Here is a 19,251-nt window from a genome sequence, read left to right as displayed (position 1 = left end):
AATCAATATTTTGCATGAATATAAATAAAATGGCAGATATTTTGGCTTGTATAAAAAAATGTGAAGCAATTTGAAGAGAAAAAAAAAGAATGTACCGTTTCTGCTGTATCTGTATATATCTAAATATTTACTGAAATATGTCATACTACTAATTCTATTAATGATTAAAGGTTTTCTGAACAAAAATCTCTTTACCTGTTTTTGAACATTGTCGAGGTTGTTGGAGTTGGATCTTCTGCTTTCTGTTACTCGACTCAAGGATCTGTGTAATCGTTCGAGAAAAAGTATTAAAAATTGCAAAGAAATCCCGGCTGCAGGTTGTTTTTATTTTAATAAAGGTCAGACTTCTTTGTTGTGTTTATCGTGCTTTCAGAATTTCTTTGTCCCACCTACTGCTCACGCAAAATTCCTGCAATTAGAGTGCTTCACACTAAGCTGCAGACAAGGGAGCAGGTCAACCATATGTCCTAAAAGTTGACGTTAGAAGTCGGAAAAATGTGTGAGTGTGAGGATTTCCTACAAAACTGCAGTTCTTGTGAAGTGTTCCTCTTCTGCAGGGGTCAGTATTGGCGGTAAACCGGTGACGGGGTCGTGGGTGGAGCAGCAAAGGCTGGGTTGTGTGCTCTGACCCAACAGATGAGCTGCTGTAGCTCAGACGGCCGGTGTCAGAACACACATAGCATCAGTAGCCACCAGAGGAACACCTCGCACTAAGGTTCATTATGGGACGATGGGCCGGGGTCCCTCTATGTGTCTGAAAAAGCAGTCGCACCTTTCCATCAAAACCTCTGATCCTGTTGAATCCAGGAATATGGCATGTGGCTATGTCAGGTACATGATGTACTCCAGGTAATGATGTTAGCACCTGGAAAAAGGCAGAGACCTCCAACGGACTCAGGGAGGGGCTGCGGCCACCTGAGAGCACAGAGGAGAGAGAAAAGAGAGTCTAACTAAGGGAGGATTCGGGGTCACCTGGTCCAGCCCTAACTATATGCTTTAGCAAAAAAAGAAAGTTTGAAGTCTAATCTTGAAAGTAGAGATAGTGTCTGTCTCCCGAATCCAAACTGGAAGCTGGTTCCACAGAAGAGGGGCCTGAAAACTGAAGGCTCTGCCTCCCATTCTACTTTTAAGTACTCTAGGAACAACAAGTAACCTGTGAGAGGTAAGTGCTCTAATGGGGTGATATGGTACTGTAAGGTCATTAAAATAAGATGGGGCCTGATTATTTAAGACCTTGTATGTGAGAAGCAGGATTTAAATTCAGGGAGCCGATGAAGAGAAGTCAGTATGGAAGAAATCTGCTCCTTTGAATGAAAAGAGCAGATTTGAATGGCAGGTCCTTTAATTATTTTATTCCCATTAACCTGTCTGCATGGCTCTTACTGTAAAACACAGCATTTACTTAGCAAGAGGAAAGTTGACGTCATCATTTAGACCTTATCTCCTGCTGTACTTTTTCACTGGTGTTTGGAGAAGGACCAAGTTGGATATAATATAAAAGGTGGATATAATGTATTTAATATAAAAGTGGAGGCAGCCAATATGGTCTGGACTGCACAAGTGCACACATATCATCAGTGTAAAGTTACAGATTTGTATAGGAATCCACGCCTGGAAGCAATTTAAATGTCTGCAGCAGGACCACAGGAGCTCCACCTGAGCTTTGTTTTTAATCCCTACACGTTTCAGATTTGGGGGGGTTTGTTTTTTTCCCCATCAGGATCTGAGGATAGATCCAGAAAGCTCCAGAGAAAGCTTCTAAGTTAGGTGTACACTATGTTCCCCATTTTCAAACAAACTGGAGCTTTTTCAACAGGTGGTCACAGAAATAACATGACTGGTAAGTTAAACAGCAGCAGAGCCCGCACTTTGACAAGTTCACTGTTTCTTTCCAGACTAGACTCCAGGAGTGGATATTTACCTGACAGAAATCACCTGCATGCAAATCTTTAAAGCCACAGGGCCGCTGGGCTCGTTGCTCATCTGTTAGTCAGCCTGCAGCCTGCACTCAGGTGGGAATTGCACTTTCAGTTTGACCTGGTTCTGAAGTTTATTGCAGCCGTTCCCGTGGGTCAGACACTGAGTTTGGTTTCTTTTGGTTCTTCCTCTCTGTATCCGACATCCCAGCCAGTAGGAAACATTCCCACAGTGATGGTAAACTGGACCTCAGACGGAAGCTCATGTGTTCAGTAATGAAGCTATGTGATCACTCATCTGCCTGATGCTCTGTTCTTTGCTCCAAACCAACTGCCCTTTAATCTCACTCCTCTGATATCATTCTTATTCATGCAGCCCACCTCCTCCCCATCTCCACCTCCTCCAGGTCCCTAGAGAACCACCCAAGCCTCCAACAACTGTCTACACTGCTGAGGATGCGGCTCTGCTTTGATGGCTCATCAGAGTCTAATCACACAGCTTAACTGAATTCTGTATCTCAGTGAATCATGTTCAGGCCTTAAAAAGGAGAAACTGTTTAGAAAGTTCTAATGATCGTTATAATGTTTGTGATAAAATGTTTTAATCAAATGTTCAAGGAACATTTTAAACATCTTTATATTTAAAAAAAAAAAAAAAAAAAAACCTTCCTGTAAACTGTGTTCTTGATCTCCAGTGTGAGTGAAAGCAGGATGTTCCCCCGGCAGCATGCAGAGCTGCATAGACTTGAGGTCAGGCCAAGTATGAAGGACCCCGAGTGTGGCAGACCCACAGCCGAGCGTCTGAAGGTCAACTTTTCACACTGTTATAGAAACTGTGCCTGGGAGGGAGGGAGGGGCTTGTTCTCAGGATCCCTCAGTCACAGGGACAGATGAAGTCTATACACTCCAGCTTCATGAAGTGTCAGGCGAGCTGGTTTCAACAGGAAATCGATGCTAATCATGTCGATGGGAGCACCTCTTATATGTCTCGAGACTCCGCCCAGCACGGTGCTGAGAAATGATCCTCTGTGTGTGTGTCCAAAAATTGGACGTTTTGTGGGGACTAACAGCCCTTATGGGGACCAAATGCCCAAGTTTGAAGGCATCTTTGAGGCTCAGAATGTGGCTTAGTGTCAGGGTTACAGTTAGGTTATGGTTAGGTTTAGGCTCAGGGTTAGGATTAGGCATTCATTTTTGATGGTAAGCGGCTAGGGAAAACATTATGCCAATTAATATGAAAGATATGAAAACACAACTGTGTGTGTGTGTGTGTGTGTGTGTGTGTGTGTGTGTGTGTGTGTGTGTGTGTGTGTGTGTGCGTGTGTGTGTGTGTGTGTGTGTGTGTGCAGTACGAGCTGTTAAATCACAGTGAGTGGATCTGCGTCAACACGACTGTTTTACTAACAGGGTCAGAAACTGGGCACAGTCATGGTTGTATATTCAGAGTCTGTTTTCTGTTAAAGCTGCTCATAGGGGGCTTCCTGATTAATTCAATTCAACTTTATTTATACAGCACCAAATCACAACAACAGTCGCCTCAAGGTGCTTTATATTGTAAGGTAGACCCTACAATAATACATACAGACAAAAACCCAGCACTCATATGACACCCTATGAGCAAGCACTTTGGCGACAGTGGGAAGGAAAAACTCCCTTTTAACAGGAAGAAACCTCCAGCAGAACCAGGCTCAGGGAGGGGCAGGGCCGTCTGCCGTGACCAGAATCACTGTGGGTTCTTTACCTTTAAATATAAAGCATCTTGAGGTTACTGTTGCTGTGAATTGATGCTAAATAAATGAAATAAATTGAATTAAACTGAAGTTTCATGCTCAGTTGGATTTAAGTCAACTGATTTCAGCCCCCTTGTTTTGGCTTGGAGAAACGCTCTTGTTTCTCTTGTCCTGCTGCAGATTTAAATTCAGGGAGCCAATGACAGTCCGTGCATGAATAAAGCCCACCTGAGGAATCCCAAACATTGGGATGGCCTGAATGATGGGGACTGTGTATGAGAGTGACTGACTTTAAAGTGAGGACTGTGTGTTTTAATTGTGTCTGCTCAGTGTGTTTGAGTGAAACCTCCACACTGTGAGCAGAGGGCTCCCTCAAAGACAAACGTGTCTTTGTCCCAAACATCATGGAGGGACTGCACACACACACACACACACACACACACACACACACACACACACACACACTGACCCAATGCGATCCAAACCAGCTGAACTCAAGGTCTGTAATGATACCACACTGTAATATATGAACTTAATCTGGTATCAGTAATGGCACCATTATTCCTTTAAAGCTCATGCAGGGTCATTAAAGACGTGTTGGTCACATTAATACTAAAACAAAGTTGTCAAAGTTTCATGATTGTGCAGCTCTGGCACATCAGGCTGTCTGATACACCACACTGGGTTTTAATGACTCGGAATCAGTGGTGGTGGTGATGATGATGATTGCAATTTTTGTGCCAAGGGATGCAAACCTTTTTAAATAACCACTCATTAATGGACTCATTTATCTGGCCAGCCACTGATCCGCCAGCTCTACTGGGTAAAATCGAAATATGTGCTCTTGTTGATTGGTGCTTTGAAAGATTCTTTCAACAGACAGGTTTTGGACACACTCAGATTTCCTGTTTTCTTACATGATGCGTGTCATGTATCGTTTAGATAAAAGGTGAATCTGCTCTCCTCCTAAAAGCAGCACAGCTTCACTCTGACCGCCTCAAATTAAAGACTGGCTTCCACAGAGAAGTCAGAGATCAATGTCAGCAGCGGGACGGCAACTCCACAGCTGCTCAGCTCTGGATCTCAGAGCGAGGAGGGCGTGAAGTGGAACTTTTGATAAGCGGCAAGAGGGCACGTCTCTGATGTATAATGCACGTCAGCTGGAGGGCAGCTGCAGAAACAAACGAGCAGGTGTGAAGGTGGCAGAGGTCTGATAGGAGGCGGAGAGGAGCACACTGACAGGAAGCTGTCTCCTGGTGGTTTCGTTTACGGACTTAAAGGTGATTTATTCCAACTGAGCCGAGTTTGGGCTCCATTAGTGTCACTGCATGAATATTGGACATTGGACATGCTTTCTGGTACCACCTTAAAAACACTGCACCCCTCTGGTTATTAAAGTGTCAGGTAGAGGAGCTGGCAGGTAATAAAGTACCTGCTCTAAATTTTAATCTTCTAGGTTTGTTCTTTGAACAGATCCCAGTGAATGAAATCAACGTTTCATTTTTAATACGTTTTCTTTGTGGAGTTTTGTAGACGATCAATTTCTAAAATGACAGACATGTAAAAAAATAAAAAATAAAATAATAATCACAATTTATTCCTACACGACAGCAGAGGAGAGCTGGAGATATACATCCATAAGCATGGATGAATAAATGAATCTGTTTGTGCTTTTTTATTGTTTTTCTGGTCTATTTGTCCTCTGTAGGTTTTATGTGGAATTTCTTGAGGACAAAGACACCAAATTTATTTAATAGGTCAGCATCGCTCCCTCGCATCATATAGATCAGGGGTGTCAAACATAAGGTCCAGTGGCTAGAATCAGCCTGGCAAAGATTCATCTAGCCCACTGCATTTCCAGGAATACTGCTGGGAGTCAGCCAGCCTTTATATGGTGCACTCATCTGGATTCAAGTGGTCCTAAAATCTGGAACATTTTCTGTTCCGAAGCATCTTCTTATCATCTTCAATGCCCTGTACCAACATAGAGCAGAGCAGCTATCTGAACGCTACTCCAACAGAGGTCGATCATCTTGTTAATAATTTTACCTCCTCACTACGTACGACTCTGGATACTGTAGCTCCTGTGAAAACTAAGATCTCAAATCAGAAGTACCTGACTCCGTGGTATAATTCTCAAACACGTATCTTAAAGCAGATAACTCGTAAGCTGGAGAGGAAATGGCGTGTCACAAATTTAGAGGATCATCATTTAGCCTGGAGAAATAGTTTGTTGCTTTATAAGAAAGCCCTCCGCAAAGCCAGAACATCTTACTATTCATCACTGATTGAAGAAAATAAGAACAACCCCAGGTTTCTCTTCAGCACTGTAGCCAGGCTGACAAAAAGTCAGAGCTCTGTTGAGCCAACCATCCTTTTAACGTTAACTAGTAATGACTTCATGAATTTCTTCACAAATAAAATTTTTATCATTAGAGAAAAAAATTACCAATAATCATCCCACAGATGTAATATTATCTACAGCTACTCTTAGTACCATTGATGTTAAGTTAGACTCTTTTTCTCCAATTGATCTTTCTGAGTTAACTTCAATAATTACTTCCTCCAAACTATCAACGTGTCTTTTAGACCCCATTCCTACAAAACTGCTCAAAGAAGTCCTGCCATTAATTAATTATTCGATCTTAAATATGATCAACCTATCTCTAATGATCGGCTATGTACCACAGGCCTTCAAGCTGGCTGTAGTTAAACCTTTACTCAAAAAGCCATCTCTAGACCCAGCAGTCTTAGCTAATTATAGGCCAATCTCCAACCTTCCTTTCATATCAAAAATCCTTGAAAGAGTAGTTGTCAAACAGCTAACTGATCATCTGCAGAGGAATGGTTTATTTGAAGAGTTTCAGTCAGGTTTCAGAGCTCATCACAGCACAGAAACAGCTTTAGTGAAGGTTACAAATGATCTTCTTATGGCCTCTGACAGTGGACTCATCTCTGTGCTTGTCCTGCTAGACCTTAGTGCAGCATTCGATACTGTTGACCATAATATCCTATTAGAGCGATTAGAACATGCTGTAGGTATTACAGGTACTGTGCTGCAGTGGTTTGTATCATATCTATCTAATAGACTCCAGTTTGTACATGTAAATGGAGAGTCCTCTTCACACACTGAGGTTAATTATGGAGTTCCACAGGGTTCAGTGCTAGGACCGATTCTGTTTACATTATACATGCTTCCCTTAGGCAGCATCATTAGAAGACATAGCATAAATTTTCACTGCTATGCAGAAGACACCCAGCTCTATCTGTCCATGAAGCCAGATAACACACACCAATTAGTTAAACTGCAGGAATGTCTTAAAGACATAAAGACCTGGATGGCCGCTAACTTTCTGCTTCTTAATTCAGATAAAACAGAGGTTATTGTACTCGGCCCTGAAAATCTTAGAAATAAGGTATCTAAGCAGATTCTTACTCTGGATGGCATTACCTTGGCCTCCAGTAACGCTGTGAGGAACCTTGGACCTTGTTTTTGACCAGGACATGTCCTTCAATGCACATATTAAACAAATATGTAAGACTGCTTTCCTCCATTTGCGCAACATCTCTAAAATTAGAAATATCCTGTCTCAGAGTGACACTGAAAAACTAGTTCATGCATTTATTACTTCCAGGCTGGACTACTTTAATTCATTATTATCAGGAAGTCCAAAAAACTCGCTGAAAAGCCTTCAGCTAATCCAAAATGCTGCAGCAAGAGTACTGACAGGGACTAGAAAGAGAGACCATATTTCTCCTGTTTTGTCTTCCCTTCATTGGCTTCCTGTTAAATCCAGAATTGAATTCAAAATCCTGCTCCTCACATACAAGGTCTTAAATAATCAGGCCCCATCTTGTCTTAATGACCTTGTAGTACCATATCACCCTATTAGAGCACTTCGCTCTCGCACTGCAGGCCTACTTGTTGTTCCTAGAGTATTTAAAAGTAGAATGGGAGGCAGAGCCTTCAGTTTTCAGGCCCATCTTCTGTGGAACAGCTTCCAGTTTGGATTCGGGAGACAGACACTATCTCTACTTTTAAGATTAGTCTTAAAACTTTCCTTTTTGCTAAAGCATATAGTTGGGCCTTAGTTATGCTGCAATAGACATAGGCTGCCGGGGATTCCCATGATGCATTGAGTTTTTCCTTTCCAATCACCTTTCTCGCTCACTATGTGTTAATAGACCTCTCTGCATTGAATCATATCTGTTATTAACCTCTGTCTCTCTTCCACAGCATGTCTTTATTCTGTCTTCCTTCTCTCACCCCAACCGGTCGCAGCAGATGGCCCCGCCCCTCCCTGAGCCTGGTTCTGCCGGAGGTTTCTTCCTGTTAAAAGGGAGTTTTTCCTTCCCACTGTCGCCAAAGTGCTTGCTCATAGGGGGTCATATGATTGTTGGGTTTTTCTCTGCATCTATGAAGCGCCTTGAGGCGACTTTTGTTGTGATTTGGCGCTATATAAATAAAATTGAATTGAATTCTAAGGTTACCCTGCAGACCAGCAAAGCCCCAACACCGCTTATTTATTCGAAACATTGATTGATTATACTTCCTTGATCCCGAAAGAAATTGGGTAGGTTAAGGCTGCTAGCTTCAGCCAGTGCCAACATGAGCACCCCTTCTGACCGTATATAGATTACACAAACATCACATTGGGAAGAGGTCAGAGGTATGAAAATCAGTGAAATCCACAATACATACAAGAAAGAGGAGGAGAAAAAAAGAACTCCTCCCAGACTGAGCTCCTAAGGGAGAGCACTTTGAGAATAGAAAAAAAACAAACATTTCTTATGTCTGTTATTCACATCTTTATTACAAACAAGTTGGACGATGACGTCGTGTTGTTCAGACGTGGTGTGAGGAGAGCAGACTTGTTAAAGCAGCCCAGGTCAAACCGGTCAGTACAGAAATGGATGCTGCTGTTCACACTGCCACTGTGACTTCCTGTCGTTGTGATGGCGACCATCACCTGATCACCTGTGGAGGGACTTGTGATGAAATGTATGGAGAGGTTTTACCTGTCGATGACCACGGCCTTTCACAGTGAACTGCATGTATTGCTGTTACCGCCATGACTGATGAAACCTTGCTTTCATAAACCAGCGTTAACCTGCTCTTCTCCTTCTTTTGTCCCTAGCTGGCAGTCGGTAGGGGAGGTCATCCACGAAGCCAATATGTCTCTGTGAGTGTCGTAGGGTTTCCATCTTGGTCAACAATGCACTTCCAGACCTTGACCTTTGCTTGGTCAAGGGTTAGATGTTGTCGTTTAAGATAGTCTTCAATTTGCTCGATCCAAGTCTTCTTGGGGGCGATGATTGCTCATGCAGCAGACGCGGCCAAACCAAAAAAGCTCTTCTATCGAGGGCTGCTGGTGACATTGACTATGTATCGCGCTGTTGCTGAGCCGGTCACAGAGGGTTGCTTGGAGAATCTGACGCAAGCGGCACATTTGGAAGAACTCGAGCTTGTTGAGTTCGGGCTTGAGGATGACCCAGATGTCTGATCCATAGAGAAGAATTACAAGTGTGTGGTACAGGCGGATTTTGGTAATCGGGGTGAAGTTCGTCTTCCTCCAGACGCACCATTGGAGGGAGCCGAATGCCGCTGCTGCTGTGTTAACCAGCTGGTCAAATGAACACTGTCACACATGTCCATAGACCTTGGCCTTGTTACGGTTTAAATGAATAATTTATAGTTTCTGGATTAAGTGAAGATAAAACTCACTTTTTTTTTTTTTAAATCAATTAAAGGCATAAAAAGAAAAAGATCAGTATTAAAGCTTCGCCTTCTTAAAGCGTCCATGTTCCTGGACACGGACACGTGCTGCCTTCCTCAAACACATTTAACTCCCCGTGCATCCGTCCACAGACTGAAAACAAGCTCCGAAACAACGTTCAAAACAGTAATTCACTTTAATTTAGTTCTCTCGTTGGCCGGTGAGCTCGCTTTAAACATGACAAATGAAGTGCATCGGTAGAAGCCTAACAACGGGTTTGGAAACATGCTCCATTCAGACACGTCTGTCAATCCACATATTACAAGCCAACATTATTATTACTCAAATAAAACCACTATAGTTCAGCTCTTGACCTGATAGAAAAAAAATAAGACAGATCCATCGCTAGATACAACGGTGGCAGCAATACACAGGATTGCCCAAGCAGTAAAGTACACGTTCCTTTAAGAAACAGGGAGAGAACGCGAAAAACAACACCTAACCTCTGGGTTCATTATCCCCAATTCAAGTAGTATTTACCCTTTTTTATGTGTTTGCATGTTTTGATTTGTTTAATAAATTCAAGTTCAGCATGAAAAACAACAAGAGTCCAAATAATACATGTTGGTGGAGGTCAAAGAAGAAGAGGAGGAGGAGACGATGGGAGAAGTGAGTGCGACGTCCTCAAATCAGGAGGTGAGGGGGAGGAGGAGGAGGAGGAGGCTGGAGTGGAGGGCATCCGGGGAGGAGGAAGAGGCAGCCATCTTCAGGAGAGACACATGCTGCTGAAATCAGCAGGAAGGAGCGGGCAGAGCTCTCGACTAAACCTGCGTTGATTACTGAAACCTGTTTTGACGCTCATGCGCCAGGAGGGAAACAACGAGGAACCATGACCGCACAGAGTTCCTCGCTTTTCCCTCCCAGGAGCGGAGCAGAGAATTTGGCCGTGTCCAATCAGCTCCTGCTGCGGCAGGCACACACCTGCTCAGGTAAATGACAGTAATGAACTCAGGTTCAGAGGCCGGGAGCCTCACTGGCGGGGGGCAGGGTAGCGTCCCTCGCTGGGTCCGGCGCCCCGTCCGGAGCCAAAGCTGGGTTTCTGTGACGTGCCTCCGCGGGCAGAGGGGCCCCGGGGTCCCCCACTGCCCCCAACCCGCTCTCTGGGCCCGCCGGGGCCGCCGGGGCCCCGAGGCCTGGCGTCCCGCCTGTCGCCCTCTCTGGCTGACCGGGTTTTCTTCTCCTCCACGTTCAGGCGCACGTCGCCTCGGAACTTGATGGGCTGAAGGAGAAAAGAGGCATTAAAGCGGTTATCACAGGCCAAGACACAAACAGCTGAGCGTGAAGCTCCTCGGCTGAAAGCATCAAAAAGCTCACCCTGTTACTGAGGATCTTCTGGACGGGCTCAGAGTCGTCAAACACCACAAAGCCAAAGTTTGGAAGCTTCCCTCCGCTGTTGATCCTGAGCTCCAGGACCGTCCCGTACTCTGAAAGATGCGGTAAAAACAGTCAGATTTTATACCTACAAACAAAAGAAAAAAACAAAGTTTCACACAATCCAACTCACGCTCAAAGAACTCCTTCAGTTCGTTCTTGTCCACGTCGTGAGGCACGTTCCCCACAAAGAGTTGGTGTGCGTCGGGATACCGGACCACCCGGCGCCCCTCCGACTCACCCTGCTCTCCTTCTCGAGCTGAGACAAACAAGAAGAGTCCTTTTCAGATACAGCTTCTCTGTGTTCAGCAAAAATGACAAATCCAAACACATCGACGAGACCCCGCTGTCACAAATCAGCCAGGGACATCTTTGCAGCCGAGCTCCTCTGAGGTGCTTCGTGATGTTACCTCTGGTTTACAATAAAGGCCTGCTGCTGACGGGACTATGCGTACCTGGTCTGGGGCCTCTGTGAGTGGGCGGAGGACCTCCCGGCCTCTGTTCCCTTGACCTCTGGTCTCTCTGTGGTCTCTGTGCTGGTGTCTGGGACTCTGACTTCACTTCAGCTCTGGGCTATAAGAGTCGAAACGCATTTTAAAACAAAAAGTTTGTTTTCTGGACTCGAGGCTCTGATTATCATCACAAACGTGCTGCTGGCAGAAGCTAGCTCTCAGAGCTCTGCCATCATCTTCTCAGTGTTACCCAAGAGAAGCGATTGCATCATAAAGTGAGATTAAATCTGCTTTTAAAATAGTGACACCTGCTGCCAAAGAGTAAAAGGACAGCCATTTCCAGAAAAATGCTGAGAAATCAAAGTCTTTGTGTGAGACTTTATCATATTTGCTAATATTTGACATGAATGTTCATTCAGAGCATCATGGCACTTCTGAACCCACACCTGCGACATAAAGCCTGAGCAGGGTTCTGAGGGAGAACAGGGACTCACCGGTGCTGTGGGGGTGACTTTGACGACATGGGGAGGGATTCCTGAGACAGGGACAGCCCCGCTGGGAGGGAGGTTCTTACTGGTGACCAACGCCCAGGAGAACGGCTGCAAGACAAAGGAAAGAAATCAGATCCTCGTGTTTGCCACTTAACCCAATTCATAAACGCCGCCACACAACCACCTACCCTGTTTTCCTCCGGGGCGGCGGGGGCGGGCTCGGCAGGTGCAGCGACAGCTTCTGTAGCGGATGGTGTGGCGGTGGCAGGGCTTTTCTCTGTCTGCTCGTCACCTGTGTGCATATCCGTCTGCGTGTCCGGCTTCGTCTCGGGCTTCAGCTCCACCGCCACTGCCTCGGCCTCCTTCTCTGCTTCCTGCTCTGGCTCTGGGCTTGCCGCCACTGCTTCCTCCTCGTCACCAGGAACGGCTGGCTCTGAACTGGAAGCGAAGAAGAGAGAAGTTCACTTCACTGAAAACGCTACTTGTGGCAGTTTGCTTTAGAACTCCAGTAAATAAAACTGTGACATCATCTTCCTCTTCCACAACCCGGGCGCAGCTGTGTTCTGTGCGTTTAAATATTCAAGTTTAAACCTCGACAAGAACGCGAGACTCCTCAGCGCGCTTCGATCACATACCAGGCTGCTGGGTCGTAGAAAGGAGCCGACTCCTCGGGAGCCACGTCAGGGGAGGGAACCCTCTCCTCCAGCTCCTCCACCTCGTCCTCGGACTCTGAAAACCAAAACACGTACGTAACATTAAATATCTGCGCGAGACTGCGGCTGTACTAACAGCAGCAACGCTAAACTTCCTCCACCTCAGCTCTGAAAACACTCGACTCACTACCCGAATATTTTCATCCCCATTTAACCGATCAGACATGTTCAGGATTTCTTAATCTGATCTCTGAAAGAGTCATGAATCACAACAAAAACAGAACTAGATGTGTTCTTACCCTCAGGCGGCTCAGAGTCAGAGTCGCCGAACACTTCGTCCTGGTAACGGAACACGTCGTTGTGGACGTAGAATTTGTTTGCAACGGTTCCCTGAAGGAAAGGAAAACCCATCAATCAACACTTTCTACTGCGGGTTCATGTCACAGATCACATGATAACAGGCTGAAGGCCCGATGGAAGAACTGACCTCGGGAGCCAGCACGAAGGTCTGCATGAATTTCCTCATGGGCTGCATGTTGTTGGACAGCTCGCCCATCACCTGCACCACCACGCCCTCATTCAGGGTGGCGTGAGCGTCCACGTGTCTGATCTTGGTGTGACAATCTCGGAAGCTCAGAGCCATCACCCTCTTATGGATCTCCTGGAAAAGAGAACAGACAGGCTGAGTCAGACTTCCCGCGCCCAAACCTAAAAGCTATGAACTCAAACCAACTTCACGCTCGTGGTCAGACGTCAATCAGAGGACGCCGCCTCGTTCAGCTTATCATTCAGGATGGGCCAGCCTCGTCTGAAATTAGCCTGCGTGTGTGTGTTTTAATGTAAGCTGTAACTATAACATATTACTTTGTAGTACAGTTACATGTTCCTTCTAGCTCTTTGGAATTGACCTTAAAGCTACAGCCTGCCACTTTACTTACAGATTGTCCGTAAACGGCCTCCGCCGGTTTGCCGTTGCTGTCCAGGCCACCGTGCACGTAGGATGAGTTCTTTCCATAAAACCTGAGTGCAAACAGCAGAGACGGGTTTAGTGTGTGCAGGAAGACATTTACAAAGACAGCGGGCGAGCGCGTGACGCTTCAGTCACTCCCTCGTATGCTGACAAGAATTTCACTCGCATGTACTGTACCAGTGTACCTGCACATGTGATGTGACAATAAAAGTGATTTGATTTGACAGACAAACAGCTGCCGGCTGTACCTGTGCAGGTAGTCGGGGGCCTGGTTCAGGAGTGTGTAATACTGTCGGACAAACTCTCGCCCGACCAGCTGGGCACTTGGCTTCTCCATCACCATTTCTTTGGTCAACTTGAAATCTCTGCAGAGAGAAAGAGCAGGCTGAGATCAGCAACAGGAAAAATGATATCACTACAAACAAAGAAAGCTCCGCTCATTCCGACAGCTGTGAACAAATTCATCATGGACGTTTTAGTGCCACAAACACGGAGACATGAGGACTGCACAGACTGAGAAATCTGCTCAACGAAGTCATTCTGAGCTCAGTAGTCTCTTAAACGTTGATCATTCAGAGCAGCAGACCCCGTGGGGTAGAGGAAACTTTGTTTCAGGTGCTGATGAGCTGCTCATGCAGACCGACTCATCGCGTTTCAGCCTCGGCCTCTATGTGTTTGTGACGCCTGTATTCAGCAGAGCCGACCCATTCTGCCTCGTCTGTGTGCACCGATGTGAAAACGGCCCTGCAGACAATTTTCACAGGGCGTGGACACTAACCCACAGAATTAGCAGAAAATGTAAAAAAAAAAAAAAAAAAAAAAAAAAAATTCGGGACGATAAGTGTCTTACATTGGGATATGAGATTTTGGTCATATCGCACAGCCCTACTTTCTGACACACCTGACTTTATGCTGAAAGTCTTATTAAAAAACTGTTTCTTCTGTGGCAGATAGCACATCGTCCACGGGAAACTGCACAAACGTTGACTATGTTTTGGAATGGTTGCAGACTATGGCTTGTTCAGATGTGTTCTACCTTTCTTGTACTATGACAACTATGATGCAAACAGGCGTCAGAAGCAGGAAGCTTGCTGCGCTCCACAGACACACCTGGCATGCTCAGACAGACCTGCATACTTTCCCTGTTTCTTGAACATTTGCAGTTTTTAAAATGAGACCCGCTCAGGATTTTTCCACAGAAAGCTGCAGGGCTCGTCAGACTCGATGGATTGCCTACTTCGTGCCTCTACTGGTAGATTTTCTCTCTGTAGCAACATGAATGGAGTCTATAAGGAAGACTGGAAAAAGTCATTCCTGCTGTGAATTCCTCAACAATCAATCCCAAGGTCCTTCTTTCACGCTGAATGGAAATGAATCACAGGAAACAACCAGCTGGGTCACTTTACTGTGACAGAAAGAGCTGGTGGCTTTTATTTGAGAGTCTCTGCTAAAAACATTTCCAGGGTATCCACCTGTGAAGCCAGCAGCCCGCTTGGCCTCCTCATCGGGATATTTTTAGACAGAAACCACGGCTGCTACATGAGCTACTTGCCGACTCTACCCGCTAACCTCTCTCAGTGTAAAACTCCAACAATAGGACAAAAAAAGCTCAACACGGACAATGTGTTAGCATCTAATGTTTATTTCAGTAACAGTTTTGGCTTTAATCCGTGTTCTGTTGTCCAATATCTATTTAATGTTTTTTTAGGTTTAATAAATCAACAAAGTCTGAGTAATGATATTAAATAAACCTGATTTCAACATCAACTGAAACAACGGTGATGAACATCTGTTATGATATCCTGTGTATCGAGCAGCTGCTGTTCTAAGCCCAGTTAGCCTTACCGAACCAAGAACTACAACCTGCAGTTCCTATAGCATCCAGCAGGGGCTCCAGCAGCAACTCAGTTAAAATGAACATGTTTACAGCCTGAAACAAACTAGTTTGTGGGCTCTATAGATGAGTTCTACCTTTATAAAATCTGTTTAAACTGGACTAGGGTTTGCATTATTAGGGGCGTGGCCTCTGACAGGTGGTGGTGACACAGGTGGCCAGCACAAACATCCTAAATCACAATTCATGTTGATCTGAACTTTGTTGCTTTGAACTGTACACAGTGTGCAGACTGTCCAACTTGGGTAAAATCAAACAAAAATCAAAGTACTACAAGTATTACATTTGGAAGGTTGTGCAGATTACACCGGCCAACGAGTATTTTGCTGCTGGGCTTCGTTCAGCTGTGCTTTCATGAATTTCGCTTCCAGATTTCAAATTTTAAAAAATGTTTTCTTCAAGCAAGCCTAGTTTTTTTTAGCTGACTTAAAAAAAGAAAAGAAAAGAAAAATAAAAAGACGGTAACGTATTTCAGTGTTTAACAAGTTTGGTCTCCAGAAAAGTGAAGGCAGAATAAAAGGAGGCGTATTTGTTGCCCCTGAACTGCGAACTGATACTGAATCCGCAGCACACAAAACACTCGTGGACGTAGAGTGAAAGCAGAGAATCACGAATCGTGAGTGTGAAACAGCTCATCAGATGATTCAAGACTCATGTTTCTGTCAACAACAAGCACAGGGAAAGATTTCATCAAGACATAAATGTGACCGAAGTCCGATATAAGGGAAAATGTAATCCAGGCATGGCGGTGACTGCTGCTGGTCATCGCAGAGTGACAGATGTAGTGAAGCGCTAGTGACTCATATACTTTTAATCTCAACATCTTTCTCCATCTCTATCCCAGCATCATCATCTGTTTCACTACACCAGTGGTAGGCAACTCCAGCCCTCAAGGGCCAGTGTCCTGCAGGTTTTAGATGTGCTGTTGATCCAACACAGCTGATTCAAATGGCTAAATGACCTCCTCAACAGTTCTCCAGAGGCCTGGTAATGAACTAATCATTTGATTCAGGTGTGTTGACCCAGGGTGAGATCTAAAACCTGCAGGACACTGGCCCTTGAGGCCTGGAGTTGCCTACCCATGCACTACACCTAGGAACCTCCTCTGAGATTTTCCTCTTGTCCTCCCGCCTAGCAGCTCCATCTTCATCCTTTGCCCAGTGTATCCACTCTCCCTTGATTTTGAGCCATCCCTCTGATTGACTCATTTCTAATCCTATAAATCCTGATGCTTAAGATTAACTCTATCTTAGATGAGCCTAACCATACCTTGGATATCCTGCTCGAGCATGCTTCCTGGTCTTTATACAATACCGTCTGCAGGCATCCCTGGATGTTTCATGTCTGCTGTTACTGGAAATGTGAAACCTGAAGTGCTCTTTACCTGGGTCTTCATTGGCCTACAACAGGCATCTGAGGCCTGCAAGCTGATGTAGGTATAGCTGATTCACATACAGTTAAGGTAAAGAGTCAAATGTATGTAACACAAGTCTGTTCTTTGCCCATTTTCATGTCTTTGGACATTTGATAAACTTTAAATCCATTTTCGGTTAATTAATTAAGCCCTGCACTCCTACAGTTTGTCTTCCTCCTCCTTACCCCCTGGGCTAGCCAAGGAAGATGGCCGCCTTCCCTCAGCCTGCTGTTGAAGGTGTCTTCTTGTTAGAGAGAATTTAGCCCCCTGCTAACACCGGGAGTACACGGGATCACTGGCCTTCACTCTACCTTCCACCGAAAAGTGCTGTGCAGATAAATGTGCACACCTGTACACACAGCACGAGCCATCTGTTGCTGTGACACACCGCCCAGCCCTCCCTGGTCCACCAGGCTTTAAGGTGGACTAGCCCAGCTAGCCTAAAAACGTGCCCCAATGCTTCCAGCTGGCTCTAGCTTATCGATCCGGGCTTCGCGTGAAGGACCGCGCTTGCACGCACACAAAGGCCGCGGCGTGCCCGCTGCTTGGAGCCGCTCACCGGCTTACACGCGACCCTCAGTGGACTGCCCCATCGATAACCGGGTTCACATGGCACGCTAGACGGCCCTCTCCGGAGCCAAGCTGTGGAAACTGAGCGAACACACTGCTCCCAAAGCGAGGCAGGGCGAGCGGCGGCCGCAGCACGTGTCCCGGCCGGCCACCCCTCCGCTGCTGCCGGAGAGAGCCCCGCTAGCAGCTCCGAACCGGGACCGAAGGGTGAACCAAACACGAAATTTATCTTTAAACTATTTATTTAAATTAACATGTAGGGATTAAACTACAAAATGGAGCGGTAAAAGAGGCAGAAACGACCGAGCCACGGCTAAGAGAGCTACATGTGGGGGGTGGCTATATCCTGGAGACCAAACAATCAAGCCGGTAGCTGCATTTCGACTTTTTCGCGCAATAACAGTTGTTACACCATCCGATGGCAGTTCAAAATACTCAAATATTGTAATTTATAAGTAATACACGATTATATAATTATACTCTAGTTACAATGTCATTAGGGTTGCTAACAGCAACTCCCCTTCTACACCAGGCTGTAGACGCGGCCTGGAAGAGCGATCCAGTTAATAAAAAAAAAAACCCAAGTATAAACTAATCACACACAGATGTTGGATTAGATTACAGAGAAGAGTAACTTACCGCCTGGTGAATTATTTTGGGCAAAACTGCGCTTTACAAACAGGAAGTGTCTAAGAGTCACAGCAGCGGCTGCCTGAACGCTAACGGCTTCACAACGTGCCGAAATGCTTAGTACCGGCCTCGGCTCCACAACCGAACGTGCTATTCTGCCCGCCTACGCGACGGCTACTCAATCAAATTCACGCTCCGCGACTCATTCACCAATAGTTGAACGTGACTGCAACGGCCCCTTACGTACAGCCAATCCGGAAGAGTCTCCTCGCTGCCTGGGTTCACGGAGCGTGCCAATAACGTCACAGTGTCAGTTGACGGTACGATGGTTTCGTGAACAGGCGACTGCCGTTTTTGTTGTTAGCTCGCAGTGTACCGTTGCTTACCCCCGCCTGGGGGCGACAAAGGCTTTTGTTGTCGAACCTGGGAGCGAATGAGTCATCCAATCATGCGGATTTTAATTCATTTTAAGCGGCTTAATGTGATAAAAGGAGGCCGTGGGACCGAGATGTGGGCTTCACTCTTTTCAGATCAGAAGAAGCTGGATGCAGCCTGCTTTAGGACTGTTAAACAAACTAATCCAAACTCAAGATCCAGTGAGGGGCTTTTTCTGCAGCCATAAACCTCATCTCACCGATACAAGTGCAGAGTTTCTTTATTTATCATTTTCTGTTCTGTGTCGGTTATAATTTTAATAAACATGAGCAAAAGAGAGAGGAAGACACCATACAATGAGCCGGCAGCTGGACATAGACTTGTTGTTTTTTTTTAATTCCTGCATTTCCAGTTTTTGCCATTTGCATTGTGTCCCTTTGTATTTCCCTCACGATTTCCCATCATCACCCCCTCCTCTCCACTGCACCCCTTCAGTGTTCTGTTTTTTGTGGCTACCTCAATATTTTTAGTGCCCATCCATCCCCCCCCCATGATGCGCAAGTATAGAGAAGGTCAGAAGGAGCTTCACTGTGTCTTTGTTGGGCTATAGAAAGCAGATGATGGGTCGTAACAGAGGAAGTGTGGCGTTGTGTGAGGGTGGTGCAAGGACACCTGTGAGTACAGAGACAGTGATCAGGTGTGCAGGTGGAAAGGTGAACATGAAAGGAGCAAAGGTAGTAAAGGTGGATGAGCTTAAATACCTGCGGTCAACCATCTAAAGAGGTGAAGAATAGAGTGCAAGCAGGGTGGAGTGGGTGGAGGAGAATGTCAGGGGTGATTTGTGACAGAAGTAAACAGCAATAATGAAAGAGAACGTTTAAAGATTGAGGTGATGCTGTGATGGATGGTTTGGAGACTGTGGTACTGACACAAAGACAGCAAAACAGATGGTTTATCGATGTAGTGAAGGAGGACATGCAGAAGGTTGGTGTGGTAGAGGAGGGTGTT

General features: G+C 45.6%; 1 protein-coding gene and 1 long non-coding RNA gene across 3 annotated transcripts; one reads left to right on the top strand and one right to left on the bottom strand.

The window, feature by feature from the left end:
• Positions 1–9,536: 9,536 nt before the first annotated feature.
• g3bp1 (GTPase activating protein (SH3 domain) binding protein 1) lies at positions 9,537–18,028 on the bottom strand. 2 transcript variants are annotated; one of them, XM_040043135.1, is made up of 12 exons: positions 17,878–18,028; positions 13,609–13,725; positions 13,329–13,410; positions 12,878–13,051; positions 12,690–12,780; positions 12,373–12,466; positions 11,926–12,175; positions 11,741–11,845; positions 11,250–11,367; positions 10,928–11,053; positions 10,738–10,847; positions 9,537–10,642 (listed from the first exon to the last, which is right to left on the bottom strand). In XM_040043135.1, exons 2-12 carry the CDS (start codon positions 13,701–13,703, stop codon positions 10,394–10,396), a joined length of 1,494 nt encoding a protein of 497 aa, XP_039899069.1. In that variant the 5' UTR covers positions 13,704–13,725; positions 17,878–18,028; the 3' UTR covers positions 9,537–10,393. The 2 variants fall into 2 exon arrangements, with proteins under 2 accessions (XP_039899069.1, XP_039899070.1); XM_040043136.1 differs by lacking the exon at positions 17,878–18,028 and adding an exon at positions 16,524–16,630 and having other exon boundaries at positions 9,541–10,642.
• LOC120740661 lies at positions 16,597–17,854 on the top strand. The gene is made up of 2 exons (XR_005697433.1): positions 16,597–16,716; positions 16,834–17,854. It is a non-coding gene; the product is annotated as an uncharacterized LOC120740661 (long non-coding RNA).
• Positions 18,029–19,251: the final 1,223 nt, after the last annotated feature.

Source organism: Simochromis diagramma, unplaced genomic scaffold (genome assembly GCF_900408965.1).
Source record: "Simochromis diagramma unplaced genomic scaffold, fSimDia1.1 OVJJ01000433.1, whole genome shotgun sequence".
Taxonomy (NCBI): Eukaryota; Metazoa; Chordata; class Actinopteri; order Cichliformes; family Cichlidae; genus Simochromis; species Simochromis diagramma.
Note: the sequence above shows the minus strand (reverse complement) of the source record. Positions and strands in the feature narration are given on the sequence as shown.